At 37.5% G+C, this 23,291-nt stretch overlaps 2 protein-coding genes across 12 annotated transcripts in view; both read left to right on the top strand.

Annotated features, from left to right (window-relative positions):
• Positions 1 to 19,856, top strand: part of LOC105386498 (calcium-dependent secretion activator) — a 39,088-nt gene extending 19,232 nt beyond the window's left edge. Inside the window, exons 5-36 of one of the 11 annotated variants that reach the window (XM_048630850.1) lie at positions 265 to 373; positions 632 to 799; positions 1,060 to 1,235; positions 1,665 to 1,750; positions 2,732 to 2,740; positions 3,851 to 4,008; positions 4,273 to 4,353; positions 4,459 to 4,628; positions 5,557 to 5,565; positions 6,842 to 6,944; positions 7,266 to 7,387; positions 7,703 to 7,847; positions 8,015 to 8,121; positions 8,464 to 8,639; positions 8,814 to 8,834; positions 9,113 to 9,289; positions 9,750 to 9,886; positions 9,969 to 10,159; positions 10,663 to 10,825; positions 11,371 to 11,518; positions 11,607 to 11,719; positions 12,416 to 12,463; positions 13,660 to 13,816; positions 13,890 to 14,031; positions 14,243 to 14,417; positions 14,790 to 14,924; positions 15,623 to 15,753; positions 16,010 to 16,118; positions 16,635 to 16,769; positions 17,133 to 17,266; positions 18,109 to 18,202; positions 18,600 to 19,856. In XM_048630850.1, the coding sequence (XP_048486807.1) occupies positions 265 to 373; positions 632 to 799; positions 1,060 to 1,235; positions 1,665 to 1,750; positions 2,732 to 2,740; positions 3,851 to 4,008; positions 4,273 to 4,353; positions 4,459 to 4,628; positions 5,557 to 5,565; positions 6,842 to 6,944; positions 7,266 to 7,387; positions 7,703 to 7,847; positions 8,015 to 8,121; positions 8,464 to 8,639; positions 8,814 to 8,834; positions 9,113 to 9,289; positions 9,750 to 9,886; positions 9,969 to 10,159; positions 10,663 to 10,825; positions 11,371 to 11,518; positions 11,607 to 11,719; positions 12,416 to 12,463; positions 13,660 to 13,816; positions 13,890 to 14,031; positions 14,243 to 14,417; positions 14,790 to 14,924; positions 15,623 to 15,753; positions 16,010 to 16,118; positions 16,635 to 16,769; positions 17,133 to 17,266; positions 18,109 to 18,202; positions 18,600 to 18,671 (3,901 nt within the window). In that variant the 3' untranslated portion in view covers positions 18,672 to 19,856. Of the gene's footprint in view, positions 1 to 264; positions 374 to 631; positions 800 to 1,059; positions 1,236 to 1,664; positions 1,751 to 2,731; positions 2,741 to 3,850; positions 4,009 to 4,272; positions 4,354 to 4,458; positions 4,629 to 5,556; positions 5,566 to 6,787; positions 6,945 to 7,265; positions 7,388 to 7,702; positions 7,848 to 8,014; positions 8,122 to 8,463; positions 8,640 to 8,813; positions 8,835 to 9,112; positions 9,290 to 9,749; positions 9,887 to 9,968; positions 10,160 to 10,662; positions 10,826 to 11,370; positions 11,519 to 11,606; positions 11,720 to 12,415; positions 12,464 to 13,659; positions 13,817 to 13,889; positions 14,032 to 14,242; positions 14,418 to 14,789; positions 14,925 to 15,622; positions 15,754 to 16,009; positions 16,119 to 16,634; positions 16,770 to 17,132; positions 17,267 to 18,108; positions 18,203 to 18,599 lie in introns of all 11 variants that reach the window. The other 10 variants (XM_048630848.1, XM_048630853.1, XM_048630852.1 and 7 more) reach the window with 10 other exon arrangements.
• Positions 19,857 to 21,871: 2,015 nt separating this feature from the next.
• Positions 21,872 to 23,291, top strand: part of LOC105386499 — a 32,776-nt gene continuing 31,356 nt past the window's right edge. Inside the window, exon 1 of the mRNA XM_048630727.1 lies at positions 21,872 to 22,003. The gene's annotated coding sequence lies outside the window, so the exon portion shown is untranslated. The remainder of the gene's footprint in view (positions 22,004 to 23,291) is intronic.

The following is a 23,291-nucleotide window of genomic DNA, read 5'->3' as shown; positions in this document are numbered from 1 at the left end:
ATGGAAGGTACCAAATAAGATATAATTTTTTGGTAACCACATAATTGAATACAAGACTTCTATGTAATAAATTTGGACAAAAATATAATATAAGTACACTTACTTAGGTACTTAGGTAATGAAACTCAAGTGAAGATACTAACTACTACTAATAGGGGTCCCAATCCTTCCGCAAAAACAATCAAAGTAACTCAGCAACCTCACCGTCACCCGCGTAGCTAGCGCGCTCATCATCGCTGGGTAATAACTCGCATCATGCGATAGTTCGTTTATGCGCAGAACGTCGACGGGCAGCGCCAGCAGCGGCGAGGCGCCGGCGCCCAGCCCCAGCCCCTCCGCCGCCAGCCAGTCTGACAAAGACCAGGATCCTCAGGTCAGTCAGAAAAAATGGTCAGGTTTCATAAGCGTCAGCTGACAAACCAGGGTGGAAGGAACTGAAAAGACATTCAAAGAGGCTCTTTTCTTATACCTACATCCAACCGTTTAATTATAATTAACATGCTCGGCCAAAGTAAACCTTGGAAATGGATTATATCTACTCATCAAATTATGCGTCATGATTATATTCAAATATAATGGTATTGTTAGTAAATTTCATGGTACACTCTTTAATAAAAGTATGATTTTACAGGAGAAGATGGAAAAACTGGAAGAGGACAAAAAGCGGCGTCTTCAACTGTACGTGTTCGTGTCTAGATGTGTCGCGCATCCGTTCAACGCGAAACAACCCACCGACATGACGCGGAGGCATACCAAGCTCACGGCCCACCAGCTGGACACCATACAGGCTCGGTTTCAGGTTAATACTTCATCTACTATCTTACAACCGTAATGTAGTATTAACATCCTCCATAGATATTTTGTATGATGTTTTTATTATGATTATATCATCAATGTACACGATTCCTCAGATTAGGATTTGAATATCTAAAATACCTTTATAACGCTAATGATAATGTTGCGTTATGTGTTGATCAACAAATAGGAACTATTTATATGCTAGATATTTAGGCATATTACTCGAGAACGTAATCAATATCAGTGTGTTTTCTTTAACAGGCTTTTCTAAAAGGCGAAACCCAGATCCTAGCTGATGAGGCGTTTCAAAATGCGGTCCAATCTTACCACGACGTTTTTCTCAAGTCGGAGAGAGTTGAGCAAATGGTGAAATCCGGAGCCTGTTCTCACCACGACTTCCGCGAAGTGTTCAGAAATAACATTGAAAAGAGAGTCAGGTATTTGAACAAGTCAAGGACAGAAAGTTATTGTTTATCAGTAGTTAATTTTCACCTGTGAAGTTGTTTTTTTATTAATAATATAATATTGAGGACATAGACAGGACTGACACAGGATTGGAGTCTGTGAGTAAGGTTAAAGGCGCAACTTCATAGAATCTAGCTATTTAAGTTTTTACAATATTTACAAAGTTAGGGACAAGTATTGCTTAAACTTACACTCAAAGTGTTTAATCATTTAGAAAAACCAAACTTGAACTTGTAACTGAAATCTGGCTTTTAAACAATATTCAACAATAATAGTGGTCCTAGTAGGTATATACTTACCTAGTATTTATATAAACCATCCCTGTTCAAGATGATACAAGTCAAAACTATTAATATAAAAATATACAAGTATTAGAAACTCACTTAATCCTTATTTCCCAGGTCTTTGCCTGAAATTGATGGATTAAGTAAAGAAACAGTTTTAACTTCCTGGCTGGCTAAATTTGACTGCATAATGAAAGGAACCGGTGAGTATGATAAAGGGTTTTAACTTTCCGTAAACTAAGTAAATCTTAAAATAAATGAAGGCATGTGTGTGTTGAAACCAAGCTTGAGGTTTGCAGATTGCATTGTTGTGATACTTATTGCAAAAAATAATGTATGTGCATCGTAAAAACTCAATGTTAAATGTTACTTCATTACAGTCAGTACAAAATAAACTATATTAAAATAAAGAAAATTCAGAAACTTCCGGTGTTGAATTATATTCTATGCAATATTGATGCATTTTCTGGATTGTCTTTGTAAGTGATTTTGATCTTCAGTTTTACTAAAGCAAAGCTTAGATTAATCAAAATCACTTGAGAAATGCGAAAAATCTTCCAAGGCGATAATAAAAAATATACGTACTTGGAAGGATTTTTGCATTTTGAAATACTTTCAAACTATTGGCAGCAAATTAGTTCCTAAATTAGATGTTCTGAAACTCAAAATAAACTCTTACAATAAATACCTACCAACCTAAACTGATCATTGTGCTGCCTGAAATGCCTTGATGTTGTCTATTATCACTGTCTGTAATGTTAAACTGAGATATTTAAATATACCTTAAACCAGAAATAGCATTGTACAATAGCATTAGCAAAATCGGAAAAATATAAGCAAAAGCAATTTTTTAAAATAATATACCTTGCTATTCCTGGTTTAATGGAACCATAACAGCTGACTGATGGGATGATTTGAGACATAATATGGATAAAATTGAGTCATTAGGCCATTATTTATTTACATTATACATTCAAGTTGTGCCATATTAAATTCCACAATTACGTTATATCAATCTATCAGTCTTTTGATTTCAAACTGTTGCTATCACCATGGTTGTCTAAACGTAGAGGGTAAATGTAAAACCTTAGTTTTATTTGTACCCGAATTTTGTGTCGCCTGCTCACTCTATCGTGTTTCTGTCCCTCTCTCTCACGACATGTCTCTCTCACACACCCGAACAGGAATAACAGGTATCAGGTTACTCAGAACTGATCATTTCAACTCTTTTGATTGGTTGGATCTTGTGCTTGCGTCTTGTACTGTTGCTTGTTTATGAAATTTTGCCTTTTTGATAGTTACTTTGCAGGTCGATAAAGCTTGTGTTTTGCTTAAATGCATTTTATTAATAACGCAAATTTACCCAGTATTGTACAATAACTTTTGCTGCTGCGTACACAAGCAGTTTATTTTTATTATGGTGGTAACTTACACATACTTTTCAAGCTAAATTTAGTGTTGGCAATTTCGGTTATTCCATTGGCTATTTGATAAATCACTTTTAATAAGCAGTAAAATTTAAGTATTTTTCAAATTTGTTTTGAAAACATGAAATAAATCTCATCTAATAAAATTTTACACTTTCAAATACCTACTATTCTGTTTACATAAACCCTTGAAAGTGTTATAATACTGAATGTTTACATTATTGCACTCCACTACTATAATTATAACTGTAAATTACAATGCCGATTGTATATTGGTACCAATGTCATTCACGTGTACCAACAACTCACATATTTCAAATATGCATGATTTAAAATACACTAATTTCAGCTTCAAAGATGCCTGATCGTATTTTTTTTATAATTATATGAATCTCTCACCATTAACATGTAGATCTACATGACTGTATCTAACAATGCCACAAAAACTACACAATTTACGCAAGCAAAATTTTATTTTTATTCTCTCTAATATAAAGGGTGACTTTTACAAAGCATTTAAACGCATTTAAATATGTTTCTCGCTTGCTTTGATAGTATAGTGTCAGAGCAAGATAGTAATAGATTTGAACACATTGGTAAATGTTCCGTACATACAAGTCAACTTAATTGACAGAAATCCAAAAATCTCGGTCCAAATAAGCTGAGTAATTAACTGAAATAAAATACACCAATTCAAACTTTCAACACTGAAAGCTTCCACCTCAACACTGGCCTGCAAAAACAAGTACTGAAAGTTTCTACTTACTTGGAAATCAATCACTAACACATTCATAATATCTACACCTCAATAACCACCAAATTGTAAAATCCCAAGAAAATTCCAACCCTTTGACTAACCCCAAATGGCTTGCCCAGGCATCCCCGGCGACGATGACTCTAAGCGGCCGTCGCGTGCGCAGCAACAGAGCCTCAACGCCGAGTGCATCCTCAGCAAGGAACAACTCTACGACATGTTCCAACAGATATTGGGAGTCAAGAAGTTCGAACACCAACTGCTGTTCAACGCTTTGTTGGTGAGACTTTTTTGATACTGATACTGTAATGAGAGTGTGGAGTGAATGAAGATATGACAGATGATAGGGTACGAGTAAAATGGCGTGACATGACGCCGACCCTACTTATGGAAAAGGCTAGGAAGAAGAAGAAGAAGACTGTAAGTATTGATGAAAAATCTTTGTTTCATTTTCAACGTGGCAGTTTGATCTAATTGCTTCAATTGACTGTTTAATATTTATCGCTGGTATTTTTTACTAATTTATTGTTCAACTTTGATGCAGTTGGACTCTGCGGATGAACAAGCCGCAGCCATCAGGAGAGAACTGGACGGTCGGATGCAGAAAGTCAACGAAATGGAAAGGGTCAATATAAGTTTATTCATTTTCTAATTCATGTGACTTTAATAAAATAGGTATTTACGTAAATATGTTGTCTTTATTAAGACTTAATAATGGCTTTATTTCTAGAACCGAAAGCTGATGCCGAAGTTTGTACTGAAAGAGATGGAATCCCTGTACATAGAAGAGCTGAAGTCTTCGATCAACCTGCTGATGGCCAATCTGGAGTCGTTGCCCGTGTCGAAGGGCGGCGCCGACTCCAAATATGGCCTGCATAAAATCAAGCGGTATAATCACAGGTCAGTGTTTACAGAATAAACAAAAAACTTACAGAATTAAATCTAAATGGAGCTAAAAATGTTGAGGAAATTAATGATAATAGTGAAGTATATGAGAAAGTTGTGTGGACCTATAAAAATCATTGTTTCCTCAATATTTTTAGTACTTACAAGTAAATACCAATTTATCTGCTACATTAAAGACACAACCAACAGAAATACTTATTGCAAAATATATTTTATAATCCGGTAGTTTTTAAAGTAGAAGATAAATATGGTTGCCTTTGTTATTTGGTGTGTCATTGTTGTGTTTGTGTGTCTTGCGTCATGCGTTGTAATTTATATATGAAAAATCTAAAATTAAACAACAGAAAGGGTCAAAGCACAGTAATTTACAATAAAAACTTTCTTAGTACCTACTACTGTAGCTAAAGTGTCTTACTGATCATTATTCATTGAAAAATAAGTTGATATTACTTGCTGAAACTAATTGGCATTTTCTAAATCTTTGTAATCATTACTTCAACATATTTTGGAATTCCTTGTTTGTGAACTTACTATTTTATTGTTGTGTTGTGATATTATTATCCTATATTTTCATTTATTAGTTCTTAGAGTGTATTGCACTCACAATAGTTTCTTCCATTTAATTACTATCGATAGATTTCAATAAAATGTCATGTTCGTCCATTTCACACTATCATTCTACCAATCTACAAGTAATCTGTAGGTTTTTTTTCAAATTAACCGTTTTAACATTCATTGGCACCAATAAATATGTCAAATTGGCCTCAGATATAATCCTAATTTAGGATGAAAGAGGTAACGTGAGTTAAGAGTTACTCAAAAGGTTAGAGATGGACGTTCATCAATACACTTTCCATGACTCAATATTTTCATTTTGTTTATTATTTCTCTGTCCCCTGGCACTTAACCGGATCGGATAAAGGAAGTACAAGTAATAAATACAAAATTGATAAACTTTCAGCACGTGTCTTGTTGTAGCAGGACCCCAACACCCTAATACCTACCGTTTGGAAACCCTAGAGTTGTCATTTGAGACCACCGTAGTTACTATAGACAAAGTATCTTTAGAAGCTTAGAGCTTAGCAGTAAACTGAACTAGATTATCCGAGTGGTCAGAGTTATCTGAATGTGATGAAACATTATCAATGACAACATAGGGATCGAATCGCTTTTACTAAACACAGCCAGAAATATACCAATCCTCAGCTTTTAGACTTTTTATGGTAGATAAAGCTATAAATATGAGCTTATTATTATAAGAGCCTATAAACGCTAAGTTTTATGACACCTTATCAAGTCTTCCATTTGTGACACATATCAATACTGCCAGTATATTGACAATAAAAGTTATGTAATTTAACTTAAGCAATAAAAGATCACAGAGCTTTTTTGAAACTTTCACAGAAGTAAATGAGCAATTGTATTATTTTATTATTCCACATTTAACATATTTCTTCTCATCAATAACACCTTTTTTAATTGCAATTGTTTTTATCATCATAAGTACCGTGTTTAGCAATAATCAACGGATAAATTTAAGCTAATAGGTATCTTATTAAAGAGCTTTGCTTATTATAAATACCTACGTTCCACTGTATATTTGAGCTTTTATTTTATATTACCAATGGTAAGTACGACTATGTCCCTAACCGTCATAATACACTTAAGTATATAATATATTTTTGATGCTACGTATATACATACACCATCATAGTCTTGCTTGCCTATTTCCTACTCTGCCAGTACAGCTAGTATTAGTTAGATTGCTCTTTTATAATACCTCTAAAATCTATTTCTTTGCTTAATCATTCTTGGATATCGGTGATGGGTCCCGTATGTAATGTTACCACCATGCATTGTGTCCAAATATGTGTGAATGCCCCTCCATCTGTACAATAATCCATGTCACAACACTGGTTCTGGATTCTTGATTCATTGCATTAAATAATCCATTAATATCCTATATTATGTATATTAATATGAATGGATGTTTGCTTATAACTCTTATCTGTATTAAATCATGAATTTTTGCTCTTTACAATGTGACTAACTATGCACTGAAATGCTTCATAAACATGGACGAATAAATGAAACCTAAATTCTCACGGTGGTGGCCTAAAATTGGCAATTAATTGACGTGATTGGACCATCAGATCCAATGCCGGACCGGACCCGAGTCCAAGGTTGAGTAAGCAGTTGTGTTTCAGATCACAAGGCTCTTTGGCCAACAAGTTGACAGGAGAAAGCGATGGAGGAGACGTCGACACTCAGCTGACCAAAATGGATGTAGTACTAACGTTCCAAATTGAGGTAAGGTGTTGCTGTTGAATTATGATGATGTTGTGGCAAAAAAGACTAATGTGACTGTTAAAATTCAAAGAGATACCTAGTCTCAGTTGCAATCTTGATTAAATCTACCGACCATTTCAACTTAAATCGTAATGCATGCCATACCTATGTAATCAGAAGTGAAACCTGCAGTTAATCTTTCATTTCACGAACATACATCTTTTGTTCAAAACAATGCATACTTTCACATTGGAACTCATAAAACAAATCACTAGACACCACGTGTGCCCAAGGCCATTGTCAAAGAGCCTTCCTCATCCAATGCTATACCGATGCTTGTAGGTGGTAGTGATGGAGGTGAAGGGCCTGAAGTCGCTGGCTCCGAACCGCATCGTGTACTGCACCATGGAGGTGGAGGGGGGCGACAAGCTGCAGACCGACCAGGCCGAGGCCTCCAAGCCTATGTGAGTGTCAACACCATACAAATTAAATAAGGGACGAATGTGAAAAAGTTATCGACAAAATTGGCGCCCTACTGAGTTATTTTATAGGAATTGCTAGTCAACAGCTTCTTTTGAAATCTGGATTATGTTTTGAAAAGGATAATAAAATTATGGATGAAAAAGTTGATTTTGACAGGTCATAGTCATCGGTAGATAGGGATATTGAAGCTGGCAGTTAGAAGAGGTGCGATCGAAGAACGTATGTCGAAATATTTGGGATGCAAGACGTTTAGGTATACGCTCTACAATTTTTACGGTTGTAAATCTTACATCCAGGTGGGACACCCAAGGTGACTTCAGCACGACGCAGCCGCTGCCGGCCGTGAAGATCAAGCTGTACACGGAGAACCCCGGAGTTCTGGCGCTTGAAGACAAGGAACTGGGGAAAGTCGTTCTACGACCAACGCCACTGTCCAGCAAGGTAACAAGCTATAATTAATCGAGAGTTGTAGATATTACATAACATTATGGGCAGATTATGTTCTTTCAATGTGCCCCTTAAATACATTAGATTGTAAATTTATGCATGGTCATATAAATCTAACTTTGTCAAGTTTAAATAAAAATAAATATTTACGACATTCATAGGTACCCGAGTGGCATCGTATGACAGTTCCTAAGAACTTGCCAGACCAAGACCTGAGGATCAAGATTGCGTGTCGGATGGACAAGCCTCTCAACATGAAGCATTGTGGGTAAGGACACATCTATTTGAACATCATTCCTCAAAAAATACATTTATCCCTGCTATCGATTAATTTGAGGAGCATGATGTGATCTTCCACTAGTGACGTTTCAAGTGTAACAATAAACATACGTTCGCCGCTCCCAGAACAGTCTAAAATCTAACTTTCCAATTATTTCACCACGATGAGAAGCGTAGGCTGTAGGCCAGCTCTTTTATTAGTCACCGACTCGATAAAATTAAGAAATAAGCTACTAAAAGGTGCTTTAGATCTCTCTTTATCTAAGAATAGAGCCAATTATGTCATCAAAGTAAAAACAGATTCCTACAATAACCAAGCTTCTTTACCCAGCTACCTGCACGTGATCGGCAAGGCGGTGTGGCGCAAGTGGAAGCGGCGCTACATGGTGCTGGTGCAGGTCAGCCAGTACACGTTCGCGCTGTGCTCCTACAAGGACAAGAAGTCGGAGCCGGCGGAGATGATGCAGCTGGATGGGTTCACCGTGGACTACATTGAGCTCGCGAGTGGTAATGTATTTTATCAGAGTGCTATCAGAACGATAAACCAATTCCGCAATTTGTCGCGAATTATTTACTACTAATTTCTATGCCATTTTGGCAATGCTGAGCTTGCATGAACACGGTACTTTATATAGGATTGTGTTGGTTGTAATCTGTTTTAATTGTATGTTTTGTTTTCAGCTCAACTCATGGTTGGACAAGGTACGGTTAAGTATAAAACTTTATTAATGTATTGCACAAATCACTAAAACCAACTGTTGTGCACTGGTTAATTAGAGTGTGACAATGCTAACTTTGCAACATAGAAAAAATTATTTGCCAATATTTTACCAGTTGCAAAGTTAGCACTGTCGGACAGTAGTCTGTGTGTCGAGTACAGTAACTGTTTGAAAAACATAGCCTTTTCGAAATTACAAAATATTAAAATCATCATAAACCAATAAACGTCTATTCTCCCATCCAAAACATCGTAATTCCAGAGCTGGTTGGAGCCAAGTACTTCATGAACGCGGTCCGCGACGGCGAGTCAGTACTGATGGGGGTGGGGGACGAGAACGAGTGCCACCTGTGGGTGATGGCGCTGTACCGGGCCACGGGGCAGAGCCACAAGCCCACGCCCCCGACCACGTCCGACACGCATCATAAGATCATGGGAGGTGAGGGCTCAGGGCATACTTCTTACTTTTTGCTTCGTCTTATTTCGAAGTTGGTAGTAAATATATGAACTTGCAAGAAAAATGGGTAGCTCGCTTGCGAGTCACCTGTGACTAACAGGGATTACAGACGTGAGCACGTGTATGTGCAAAATTTTGTTAGATTAGGAGCCGTTCAAAACGTGGTCCTATTTAGCAGTTGATAGGAAATAAGTGAACTTGTAATGCCTGCTTCATAATTTAGGAGCAAGGTCAAGGTCAGTATACTCAATAGACAAGTCATTGTGTATGTGTAGTGATATGCAGTGGATGTTGGCAAACGACCAATTCCTAAGCTCGCCTTCTCATGATGTGTGTAAATCTGAAACAATATTGGCAGCCAATTGAAGGTCAAGACATTCTCCAGTTTCAGTTATTTCTAAACAAGTACGTACTTACTAGAAATTTAATTGTGTGTTTCCAGATGCCGATAAAGCACGAAAGCATGGAATGGAAGATTATATTCAGGCAGACCCTTGCCAGTATGACCATCATCAGATGTTCTTGACCCTACAATCTCTTACACTCAAGTATAGATTGCAAGATCCTTACTGTTCTTTGGTAAGTTTATATTCAACCGGAGGATATATAGTTGTTTTCTTTAAAGTGATCCAAAATTCTAGAACCTGGAAAACAATTCCAGGGTTGGTTCTCCCCTGGCCAAGTATTTGTCTTAGACGAGTACTGCGCAAGGTACGGCGTCCGAGGGTGCTTCAGGCATCTGTGCTACCTCTCCGATCTACTGGATGTGGCGGAGAGTGGCCAGCAAACCGTGGACCCCACCCTCATGCACTACTCCTTCGCGTTCTGCGCCAGCCACGTCCACGGCAACAGGTGAGTTATCTGTGTTTTTGTCGAATGGTTTGAATCCAGCATGAAAACTAAATGTTTGATGGTGCCTGATCACTAACTATCCAAGAAACTCTCAAGGACTGAGTGTCACCCTACTTGACTAGTCGTATACAATTCCGAATGATGGCTGAACCTGTAACCTTTACTTACTTATTAACTTTGACTTTAATGTGCTTGGTGTGAGCCCTGTGCTTTCCGACTAACTACTTCTAACTCCGGCTCTGTGAAGTTGGCATGGATTCCTGTGTCTACACCCTTAATACAGTCGATTGGAGATCCTTTTCAGTTCCTCCTATCCTTTTATCCTTATCCTAAAATTCCAATCACATCACATACGCGTTTCCAAAAATGACTCCTAAATCCATCCCCTCCCCTCCAATCGTACCTAATATCATAAACCAGAGTAGACAAAACCCAGCCAGCTTGACGGACCACCTCCTGCTTGCCGTAACTAGAGTGAGCCCTACGCTACAAGTGATTTACAGTACCGCCACGTTGCCTGGCAGGCCGGACGGAGTGGGCAGCATCACCGTACAAGAGAAGGAGAAATTCGCAGAGATCAAGGAAAGACTGAAAGCGCTGCTGCAGCATCAGATCACAAACTTCCGATATGCGTTCCCGTTCGGACGGCCTGAGGGAGCCCTGAAGGTGATTACGATTTGTCTACTTAGATGATATTTTAGCCCAGAGAAATATTTAAGTTGCTTCGTTCGTTTCATGAAAATTAGCATTTTTTTCTTGCTATTATTGATGTTGAATATACAGGGAGTTGCAAAAAGAGTAAAAGGGCTTAGATATAACATGCTGCACATGGAGGTTTCGGCTTACTTTACTTTCACTTTTTGCAACACCCTGCATATTATATAAACTTACGTTGAATATATTTTCATAACACCGTTATCACATATTAGAATACCATAGATTATCACTAGGAATTCCATCCATTTCATTGCCTTTAAAAACTTGAAAGACGTTAGAGATTTTTTCCCTTGCAGGTGATGCAATGGGGCCATGAAGTCACAGCACATTTTCATTCTGCTATGTTGCTTTTCAATTTCAACCACATTTGCCGTGATATCTATCACTTTGATTACTTTCTGCTATTCCTGCATTTTAAATATTGAATACTTACTATCTTTTCAGAAGACCTTTAAACCAGTACGTACCTATCTAATCACAATTTACAATTTCAGGCTACACTGTCTCTATTGGAAAGAGTTTTGATGAAGGACGTGGTGACCCCGGTGGCTCCGGAGGAAGTTAGATCGATGATCCAAACGAGTTTAGAGAATGCCGCGCTGTTGAACTACACTCAGCTGAGCCAAAAAGCTAATATAGAAGGTAATAATGAGAAAGAACAAACATGTTAATTTGAGTATAATAATTATGTATTTTAAGAAATATAACTATTAAAATGTGGTAATTGCAGAGGACTTAAGAGGGGATACAATGGTAACACCAGCGAAGAAATTGGAGGATCTTATCCGATTGGCAGAACTGTGCGTTGACTTATTGCAACAGAATGAAGAGCACTATGCAGAGGTAACATCTCAGATAAATTGATACTATATCCATATCCAATAGAGTTTTACAAATTACGCAAATAATTGGAGTATAATTATTGAGGTATACTTTGACAGCCAGAAAGACAATTTTACACAATGGATTCTAATAAGATAAGAGATATCTTTTGCATCTATATTAAACTCCAAAGCCTTTGCTTAACATTACTTACCTATATCTATCTATTTTGTTATCTTCAATGTTGTAATTTCTAAAGTGATGGAACTTTTGGGGTCTGTACACATTTTTCACAAAATCTATCAACTTCTATAATTTCAAAATTTAAATAACTACCTACTTATACCTGAAAAGTTTTATCAGTCTCTGTTCACATAATGAGCACCCTACTCTTCTGTCGCTATCTAGTGTGAGATTTGTAATTATTATACTCTTAAAAATCATACCTATCGTTAAGATATATTGTTCTGCAGTATTTAATTCAATTACTTATATTAATTTTATCAGAAAATGAGAATTATTATATGAAACAATGTTTTAGAATTAAATGTAAGCTACTTTTAAACAGTATAATCCACTTCTTGACATAAATAAAATTTGGGGTATACAGTTTGTACCATCCCCAGTATCCAAAATAAAGAAATCAACTGTGCGTGGATTTAGAACTAGAATTTTACTGTGTATGCTTCGTCTATCTTATTTTTTATTTCTCCGCAGGTTTATTGCGCAAAGTCGGATAAGTCGGACACTAGTGGTCAACAAAATGTAACTACTCATAAAATATTTTGATTGATTGATTGCTCGGCTACTTGAATCACTTATGGAATCGTTTTTCACTTAATTTTGATCCATACTTCACTTGTTTTGATCACAGTGTCCATCCAGGAGTAGACCTGAGTGAAGTCAGTCTTCATAGTTCAAGACACACGCTTTTGGCAAATGCTTAGATGATGTCTTTTATAGATAACTAAAAGATTCTAAAAGAGCATTGCATGAGTTTTAACGATTCAATCAATAGTTGATGGGTTCTTTGCAAGATTGGTTATAAACGACTTTTCATTCTAGGCATTATGGTGAAGTTCTAAAATTTTATTTTAACCGACCTAACATATAAATACCGAATTGGCAGGATTTTAAGATGAACCGTCTGAAATGGAAAGTATTTGTTCACCGTTCGTTAAATGTACAGCAAGTTCACTGTATACTCTCAGAGTATTACCACTTTTATCACAAACATAATCAACAACAAACACAACATAATGAATAGTAGTATCAAGACCATACACGTTTACAAAATTTAGCTTCAGTAGTTAAATTGACGCTTGCACATAAAGTATTTCGATTATGATATCATCTACATACATACATATTATATCAATTACTACCACATTATACATTAATATTATAAAAATTATTTATATAATTCGACATTACATCATCAAATACCACTACATTAGTTTCTAAAACTCTTTAACACCGCTTATAAGCCACGTTGACACAAGAAAATGTAGTTTTGATATTAATTTTGGTTGATTTAATTTAGTTTATTACTGGAACCGATTTGGATTATGATGGTTGCATGTACTTTAATGATAGTTTAAGATTTGACAAAATGTTTGCGAGAATCTGTAGCAGCTTATTGCTAGTTTTAACGTAGAGATTGTAATACAACTCGCAAATATTTTGAATTCGTCGGTAAGTTAATAATTTCTTCCTTTTCAGAAATCCCTTTGATTCTTTTAACTCTTTGTTTATTAAACTAAACGATGCCCTTAAATAATACCTACTTATCGGTTGATTTATTTAATTTAAAACTGGAGTCCACTCTGCGACTTACTTGTGGCAATACTTCAATAACTATCATAAATTATCTTTTTGTCGCACGTTCTTCGACTGGCTCTGCTGCTAAGCGCAAAGGGGTTTCAATAGTTACCTTTCTCTCACGTGGTGGTCGTCCGCAGGCCTTCGCATGGTTCTCAGAGTTGCTGGTGGAGCACGCTGAGATCTTCTGGGCCCTGTTCGGGGTCGACATGGACCGAGTGCTCCAAGAACAGCCCCCGGACACCTGGGACTCCTTCCCACTGTTCCAAATTTTGAATGATTATTTGCGTACGGATGGTACGTATGTTTGCCGCTGAATGGTATTTACTTTTACTAGCATTTCCTAAATAATTTATGTCAATGATTCCAGAGTGCACAAAAGGTGGAAGGTTTCACGAGCATCTCCGGGAGACATTCGCTCCTCTGGTGGTGCGATACGTGGATCTGATGGAGTCGTCGATAGCACAGTCTCTCCATAAGGGTTTCGAAAAGGAAAGATGGGAAATTAAAGGGTAAGTTGGTTATATCATTACGATTTTTCACACTAGGCCAGCGTGGTTGACTAAGCCTAGAAGCCTTCTTTGATTGAAAGCAGACCCGAGCCCTAGCAGTGGGGACATAATGGATTGTGATGGTGTGTTGATGAATATAGAGGTTTTCTAAACCTTACTTACAACTGCTCTCTTTACATTACCCAATCCCTAAATCATTGGCCTTCTCCAGAAACGGGTGTGCAACAAGCGAAGAGTTGTTCTGGAAGCTGGACGCGCTGCAGTGCTTCATCAGGGACCTGCACTGGCCAGAGCCCGAGTTCCGCTCGCACCTGGAGCAGCGGCTCAAGCTGATGGCCAGCGACATGATGGAGACCTGTCTGCAGAGGACCGAGTCGTCTTTCCAGGTTGGCTGGCTGATGTTGAAGCTCAGATATTCAATAAATAAATCCCACAATATTCCAATAGAGTTATGATGGATTTAGAATTCCCTTTGAGATCCTAATATTGAAACTTATTTTATCATATCTCCCATACTTAAAACTGTTGTCTGGAAGAAATAAATCACTTTTAGTCATAAGACCACCTTTTGTACCTTTGTGTTTGAATGAGTCATGCAATCGCATTAGGTTAAGCCTGTTATGATAGTTATAAGTTTGAAATTTTGAATAAATAAATAAAAAAGGTACAAATAAGTACATCTACCTAATAAAAGTAGGAGCATTATTATATGTTTTATGTTCATGAGGTAATAGGTAATCTGATCTTTTTCTTAACAGTCGTGGATGAAGAAGAGCGTGACGTTCATGTCGACGGACTACATCCTGCCGGCGGAGACGTGCGCCATGGTGAACGTGGCCCTGGACGCCAAGAACCAGGCTCTCAAGCTGTGCGCAGTTGAAGGGGTGGATATTGTGAGGGTTTCGTTTACTCTTGTCATCATCGCCTAGGGCCGGATCCCTAGGAGGGTCCGCTTCATCATGACACTTCCCTCCGTTTCTGCCATGTCTCTACAACTCTTGGATATCTACACCAACTATATCTACATGCCCTTCTTGGTCTTCAACTTTACGCCTTTCTTCTGGACATTACTTTCCTTTCTTCTCATTATTATAGCTGTCTGTGCTGTACTGTAAGTAGTCTGGTAATGTGTTCAAGTCACGGACGTAAAGGTTGTCAGAAGTCAAGGCATGGGGCGGGTACATGGCCGGAGAAAATGTCGTGCTATAGAGGTAGACTTAGCCCAGCAGTATATTACTTAGCAGGTTTACAATTGCTGATGATGATAAAAGTAGAACACGTAACTATGCCATAGTATTAATGCCTTCTTGCTGTGTGAATTAAATTTACTTACCTACTATATTATTACAGAAATTAACTGAATTACTTAACTTGCTTCCTTGCAAAGATGCCTGAGACGTAACAGTGATTAAACAAGTATTTAACTAGTTTAACATAGTGCTTTTTGGTGAATCGATTTCCAGATTTAGTTACATCAAAGGCATAGATAAACTTTAGTTTCCATAAAAGACTGTAGTGTAGTCTGGAGAAGTAGCCGTAGCTAGAGTCAAGACCTCCTGCATACCAGTTGCTATAACAAAGGGTGCTTCAGTTCCAGTACCACACGAAGATGGACGCGCAGATAGAGACGTGCCTGACGGCGATGGCCACCGGCATGACCACAAGACTGTCGGCCGTGCTCGAGGCCACGCTAGCCAAGATCGCCAGGTTCGACGAGGGAAGGTACGTGTTGCTTTTGATGATTTACCTTTAACAGATACCCAATTAAATTTTTATACTTCATGTACTTAAAGAATTCACTGGAATGACAATACAGCATCAATGAGTGTAACTGTGGCTCTAATCCAAACAGAATTAGAGCTACCAAAAATATAAATCCAAGCGCTGCATTGAAACCTCAAATTACACAGCTTTTCCTTGCTCCATCCGTTTGCCAAACTAAGATGTTCTGTATGTTTATTGACTGTGTATTTTCCAGCCTCATCGGGTCGATCCTGACCATCGCCAACGTGTCCGGGTCGGGCAAGGACATCGGACAGGGATACGTCAACTTCATGAGAAACTCCATGGACCAAATTAGATCGAAGGTAAACTCTAAAAGTAATAAAATTTATGGAATTTGAAATAGGGAATTCTGCGTTGCGAAAGATCTATCCTTGCCTCTCAATAAGGCTCGATGAAAGTGGTACCTAATAATGTACCTAGAGAAAATGGCATCATCACCATAGATTTGGGGTGTGAGGTTCAAATTGGGCCATTGCTCAAGATTGCATTTCTTCAGCAGACAAGAAACATGAGTCAATAATCTTTGAGGTAGTTAACATGACAAATTGTTCTTGTCTTGAATATAAAGTTTGTGAAACATAACTATTGAAGTGTGAGGTTTGAATAGGACCACAGCTTCATAGACTCCCAACAAGATCCCTCCTTCTTTAACCCTCAATACATTACCAATCGACGACTCCCCTCATCGACAGGGTCTCTGAAACAGTTTATAGACAAACTTTGTTGTCCTTGAAAACGTTCGTTGCTCGAAAAATTATGTTGGCTAGCAGTTCATGCGTCAATCGACTGTTCATGAACCATGACATCCCCATCCTTAGGTGACGGACGAGCTCTGGATCCTGCAGCTGTTCGAGCAGTGGTACGGCATCCAGATCAACCTGCTCAACACGTGGCTGGCGGAGCGGCCCGCGCTGCACCCGCAGCAGGTCGCCTGCCTGTCTATCGTGCTCAAGGTAACTGAGACATCATCACACATCTCTTGTTGCACATAGGCCTCTAGCCATTTTGCTCTGTTCCCGGCTACCCAGTAATAGACCACAAAAAGTATAGACTTCCAATAAATTAAGCTGGGTATTATCTATAACATGCGAGACAGTTGGAGGTAAAAAAGCCTCATTGCGTTATAAATAATATCCAAGACGCGAGCTCTTTGATCAATTATATCTGCTCGAATCCCTGAGCTTCAATTCCCGGATCAGCGCCATAAACTTTGCCTTACTAGCTGACTAACATTACCTATGTCCTCGATAGGCGAAAAAAACACCTCATTCTCAAATTCTCAATACCTATTCAAACCTTCCCTCATTCTTTCCCAGAAAATGTACAGTGACTTCGAGCTGCAAGGCGTGATCGACGACAAGCTGAACTCGAAGGCGTACCAGAGCGTGGCCACGAGGATGCACACGGAGGAGGCCGCCTGCAGCCTCATGCTGGCGCAGCAGGACTCCGGGTGAGGCCAGACAGCATCAGATATGAAAGAAAGAAAGAAAAAATATTTATTGCCGAAACATTTTCAAACATGCGGAAAGAAACACTAATACTATTACTAAACATAATTATTTATATAATAACAGACTTTCGGCAAAAGGTGCCATGCTCAGCATGTGCTGCCGTAAACAGATACATATAATTATGTTTTGTGACAGCGCTGTTTTTCAGCACGTCCCTGAATGTTGTGTTAAATAAATAAATATAACATCGATTTAAGTAAGTATTCTACGCACTAGCAAGGTCTAATGCCGTAGAGATAACAGGGCACTGTGACCTTGGACCTTGCCAGACCGACGCTTTCTTCTTACCTGGCGTGTCGGAGAAAAATACAAGAAGAAGATTATAGGCTGTAGAGAGGTAAAGGATTTCCAGGCTGGTTAGCATCAGTCGCTGACTACACAGTGGAGGCCGCCTGCAGCCTCATGCTGGCGCAGCAAGACTCCGGTGAGGGATTCCAGCAGTTGTAGCACTGGCAAGGTCCAAGGCCGTAAGGAGAAAACAGAAGGGAACTGTGACCTTGGAACGTGCCAGACCCACGCAGTCTTTTCTCTAGCGTGTCGGTGACAACGAAAGAAGAAGACTATGGGTTGTAATAGTGGTAAAGGATTGCCAGTGTCTGTAGATTTCGCATCTTGTTTAGCCTCATCCAGGAATAAATCTGCGACGTACCCAACCTTTGGAACTGCTTGAAGCCTACCTATGCCCACATGCTATCACCATGATTGCTCACGGAATAAATTTGATCATGGATATCCGCTATGTCTATAAAAATCTTAATTTTTGTTTGTGTGTGGTTGCCAGCGGCGGCGACGACGGCTCGGAGGAGGGCTCGCGCGGCAAGTCCAAGCTGGAGTCACTCACCGAGGTCGGTAACGTCACCGCCGTCGTCGGGAAGGTAAGAGACATCTTCACATTCACACCAGAGATTTAGTACCTAGTTACTAACCATCATCATTGGAAAATTGTTCACTACAACAAAGGCCTCTCACAAAGAGTGCCACAATTCAGCCACTACCTACTATCTACCTGTCTGGGTCGCTGTTCCTGCGGGCTGTATGGCTTTCATTTCCACAATTACACTTTAATAGACTCTCTAGAGAGTACATACTAGCGTTTTGTGCTTTCTTAAATCTTAAAGGTATCGTTGAAATAACCATTTTAGATCATCTCAATCATCCTATCAATCAGTTTCGTAGATCTTGATTCCGGATCTTGCAACTGCTGCCTCACATCGAGCCATATAGAGGTAGAGATCATAATAAAAGAGCTAAAGGGTAATCTATCATCCTCAGGTTGGCAACATCTTCGGCCGCGGCATCGGGGAGCTGTCCACGAAGCTCGGAGGAGCCTCGTCATGGTTCTAGCGCTTTCTACGGCATTCCACGACAACTACACCAGTACACATACCTTACTTTGCCTATATAGATGTAATGAGATGAGATTTTTGCCTATTTGTTACTGCACTTTTACAAGGGAAACTCGGAATACTTTACTATCGTATTATAAAACTATAGGTCCACTTGCAAAGGAAAATATTCTCAACGGATGTAGACTTATTGGAACACGGGTGCAGTAACAAAATAGGTCGAACTATTCTGTGATGTTAAACTTCTTTTGCATTCGACAAAGGATTCCCGCCATTTTAATAAGAATCAAACAAGATGGCGCTCAAGCCACCGAAATAATATTTTTGAGGCCACGCAGTTAGCTTAGAGTGATTAATATTTAGTCTTAACGATTTAGATTTTATTTTATGAAAAAGAAAAGCTTTACTGTGTACAGATAGGGTCTTTTGGTTAATGAAGCGGAACCCATGTATTAGATGTGTATAAGATAAGAGTAGATTTGATATCACGATTGAATATTATAGAGAAATATATAGAGGTACATGAGTGCATAACATAAATATAGTAATGATACATTAACACTGTGCTACAATAATAAACATATCGCTTGGGCAGATTACTATATACCTAATAATGGATGTGTTATTGCGATAGTACTAAATAATATAGGAAATGCTATTTACATTATGATTGAAAGCGATGGGTTAGGTAGGTGTTGAGTATCTGATGTGTTCAGTTGGGAATTTAAGAAATGGGCTCCCGGTTAAAACACTGTTTTATGTCCATTGGTACCTAGATTGATAGGTAGGTACTTATAATTTGTAATGTACTTGTACAACATGTATGTAAAACTGTATATTCTTTGACATTAATAATTTTTGGACCTACTTACATATTTTTTAAAACCAACCGGAAACGTTGGCTAAGGCGGAAGATGTTATAAAAATGCTAAAGCTTTGAATGCAACTTATTCACTCTTTATACTTCTCAAAATGCAGTATTTTTCTATAGTATTTCTAATTCTCTATTGTTTAAAATATAAAATGTCTAGTTTAATGTCGAGTTCAAGTCTTTTTGATGTATATTTATAGAAACATACCGCCGAACATTTTAAATTGAAATGTTTTTCCGCCATTTTATTAAAAAACAAAACAATAAATACAGTGTTGCTATTTTTTGTATAAATTGATCTGAAATGGGGGAATTATTCAACAATTAAATATATTTACAATATACTAAATTATTCAACATGATTCTAGAAAAATACATCAAACAGATAATCCACTTTTTGCTATACTAAAATTCTTTATAGTTAAAAGCTCTATAGATAAACCTATTATAATCTAGAGGCTAAACATGAACTAGTCATCAGAATAAATAAAATTCTATACCTAGTTGTTTGTTAAAAGTATTCTTCTACGCTAACACCTTACAAATTTTAAAAATAAAGTTTTTCTCTTATAACTAAAACGGTCTAAAAAGAAATAAAGCAAGAAGGGAAAGTTCGCTTTAGAAACAGTATATTATATTTAGATGGAAAAGGGCTTGAATTAAATTTTCGAGAGGTTGGAATTTAAATAGGTAAATTATTCATATATTTTGTTCTAAGGTATTATTTTTAGTAAATAATCATCTATCATTTTAATTATTGCGTGATTCATTCACCTACCTACTTAATCATTCATAATCATAACCAAATGAAAAATATAATTAAACTAACGATGAAAGCTTTATTACAAGCGTCATGATATACTTACTTACATAAATATGTAAGAACATGCACTGTTAGTAGGTACCTTATATACAAAAGATTAATGTAGCGATCATATTGTAATCATTACTAAATAACATTAGATATAGATGCCATAGTTGATTTAGCACCATATCATTACACATTTCCATCTAGAGATTCTTTTTAGTTTCAATGTCATCGTGTGTGTTATTAAAATCGACCAATATTTAATTATGAATGTTATTTTTGTATCGTCTTCTAAAAGTTTGAGCTAACAATAATATTGTACCTCTCGATTTTATTTAATTGATTGAAATTATAATAATATTATTGCCATTTTTATTGTCATTCCGGGTAGGTACTGAGCTCAAGTAAAGAGGAATCGTCAGTCAGTAGTGTTCATTGCGTTGAGGAGAGTCGACTGAGTCCAAAAGTACATAGTGAAAAATTAACAACTTGCTTTTAACCTTTGATTTCGCAATTTTTGTGAGAACTCGTGATAGTGCGTGCATAAACTCTGACGCTTCAATTCTAACGACATGTGTGCCTACCCTAGAATTACTATCGAGAAAATAGTTTTAGTTTTGAATTATAATTTAGTATACTATTGACTTACATACTTACTTGTGCTATCACGAGTTCACTAGCAAAGCTTTGAGAAAGCCACTGAGTGCATCGCGATTGTAAGAAGATACAATAAAAATATTTACAATAAAAATGTTTACTGTTCCCTTGTTTTATTATTCAAGTAGTTGTAGTAACAAGTAAAGTTAGGGAATTAGGCATCTTTAATTATTGTAGGTACCTAACTACTAACTAATACCTATGTCTTTTGCTCACAGTCACTACACCTTAATGAGCGTTGGTCGCCATCGTGAAAATAAATAATAATAATATTTAACACAGACAGATAAGTTAACAGTGGTGACAGTGGATAAGTGCAATGTGACAATACACATCACTGTGTATTTTTTTAAATATAACAATACATTTTTAAGTATACGAATGTATAGTAAGTACCTACCATTGATATCGATATTATTACAGTCAAGGAAAACATCGTGCGAAAGCGTACATCAGCCTACTACATGAATAACAAGGGTAGTAGGTGCCTAACTAGTTAGATAGATACTATCAGATTGATTGAATCCGTTCCGATCCGATCGTAATACGTGCCAGCAGCGGTAATTTTTAAATACAATAATCTATTTTTAGTCATTGCTAATAATAATTAAGAAAGGTAACGTGAACCTCTCAACTAGCAAAGATGAAGTCCGCGAAAGTTATTGTAGAGAAAAATCTTAGTGCTGGCAACATCTTCGTTAAATCCAATCTATTTAATTCAATGTAGTTATGCTAAAATTTGTCGACAAACCTATGTATTTAAAAACAAAAAAATTACTGTAAAATACCTACTTAGTTACGTTGAAGTTAATACTTTAGTCAACTTATTATTTTACCTTATTCATATTATTTCGATACAGCAGCGAGAGTGAAATCCTGCGCTGGTATCACTAAATTCCGAGTTTGACAGATAGCGGTGAAGTGGTGAAGTGAGTGAACGTGTGTGTTTGTGTTTCTCGAAATAAACTTTTTATGTTGTGATTACAAGGAAAGCGTAAGTTCTAAAATACTTATTATTATACTAAGCGATATGCTTTACCAGAAGTAACCGTAAAAAGCCATGTTTTATGTGATAATTCGTGTTAACTACGGAAATATTTGAACTTATTTTTCAAAAGTAAAAAGTGAAAATAAAAGTTTTGTGCCAGTATCGTCTTAACATTCCGATCTTCTTACGTCGTCGCCTCATTACGAGTTTACTCAAACTCTCATACTTACTTATTTGGCGGCAATTTGTAATGTTTTTCTCTTGTAGTGTAGAATTGGACGTAGTTACGCAGAAAGGCCTCAATCCACAACTTTGTCAAAATTGAGTTATATACTAGAACATGCTATTTAATGTAGGGTCTACCTGTCAAGAAAACAAACACAGTAAAAAACCAACTACAACATACTTTTTTGATGTGGGGGACCAACCCACATTGTATGAAACACACATTTTTTAGTTTCACATAAAGGACTCAAACTGTTTGAGTCCTTTTACAGAAACGCATTTCCTATGAAACCATGAAAAATTTTGTTTTACATAAAAGACTCAAGCGCTCTAAGTCGTTTTAGAGAAATACGTATTCATTAAAAAAAGACAATTTGTATTTAGCAGAAAGGACTCAACCCGTCTGAGTCGTTTTAGAGGAATACTTATTCATTGAAAAAAGACAATTTGTATTTAGCAGAAAGGACTCAAACCGTCTTGAGTCGTTTTAGCGAAATACTTATTGATTGAAAGAAGTCAATTTGTATTTAGCAGAAAGGACTCAAACTGTCTGAGTTGTTTCATATATTATAAGTTTTTAATAAAACAGTTCAAATTTTATTTGGCAGAAAGGATTCAAACTGTTTTTGTTCCGTCTCTTGGCCACTATTCTGTCACCGCATTTTTCCACCTTCCGTCTCCCCACGAGCCAAGTATCCTGCCACTCCCATTTCAGTTCGGCGACCCGCATACCGACGTTGAACACTTTCCTCTTTTGACGGATCACCACGTTTGGAATACGTCTAAGCGAAATACTTAAAATGGCTCGCTCTATAGCTCTTTGTGGAACTCTGATTCGGTGCACAGTTTCGTTGGTCATCGTCCATGTATCGGCACCGTGTGGGCAAGTCACATTAGCTATTAACAATCCATAAGCAGCGTCGCTCGACTCTCAAACATCTATCAGATTCATACAAGTTACGCCCGATTTGATTAGCGAGCGACGATGCCTAAGGATTGTTAATGGCTAATTTTCGGTGGTGGTAACTCCAAGGAATGTCACAAGGTGACTTGGTTCTCACACGACTGT

Source organism: Plutella xylostella, chromosome 27 (genome assembly GCF_932276165.1).
Source record: "Plutella xylostella chromosome 27, ilPluXylo3.1, whole genome shotgun sequence".
NCBI lineage: Eukaryota > Metazoa > Arthropoda > Insecta > Lepidoptera > Plutellidae > Plutella > Plutella xylostella.
This window is presented reverse-complemented; position numbering and strand designations above follow the sequence as displayed.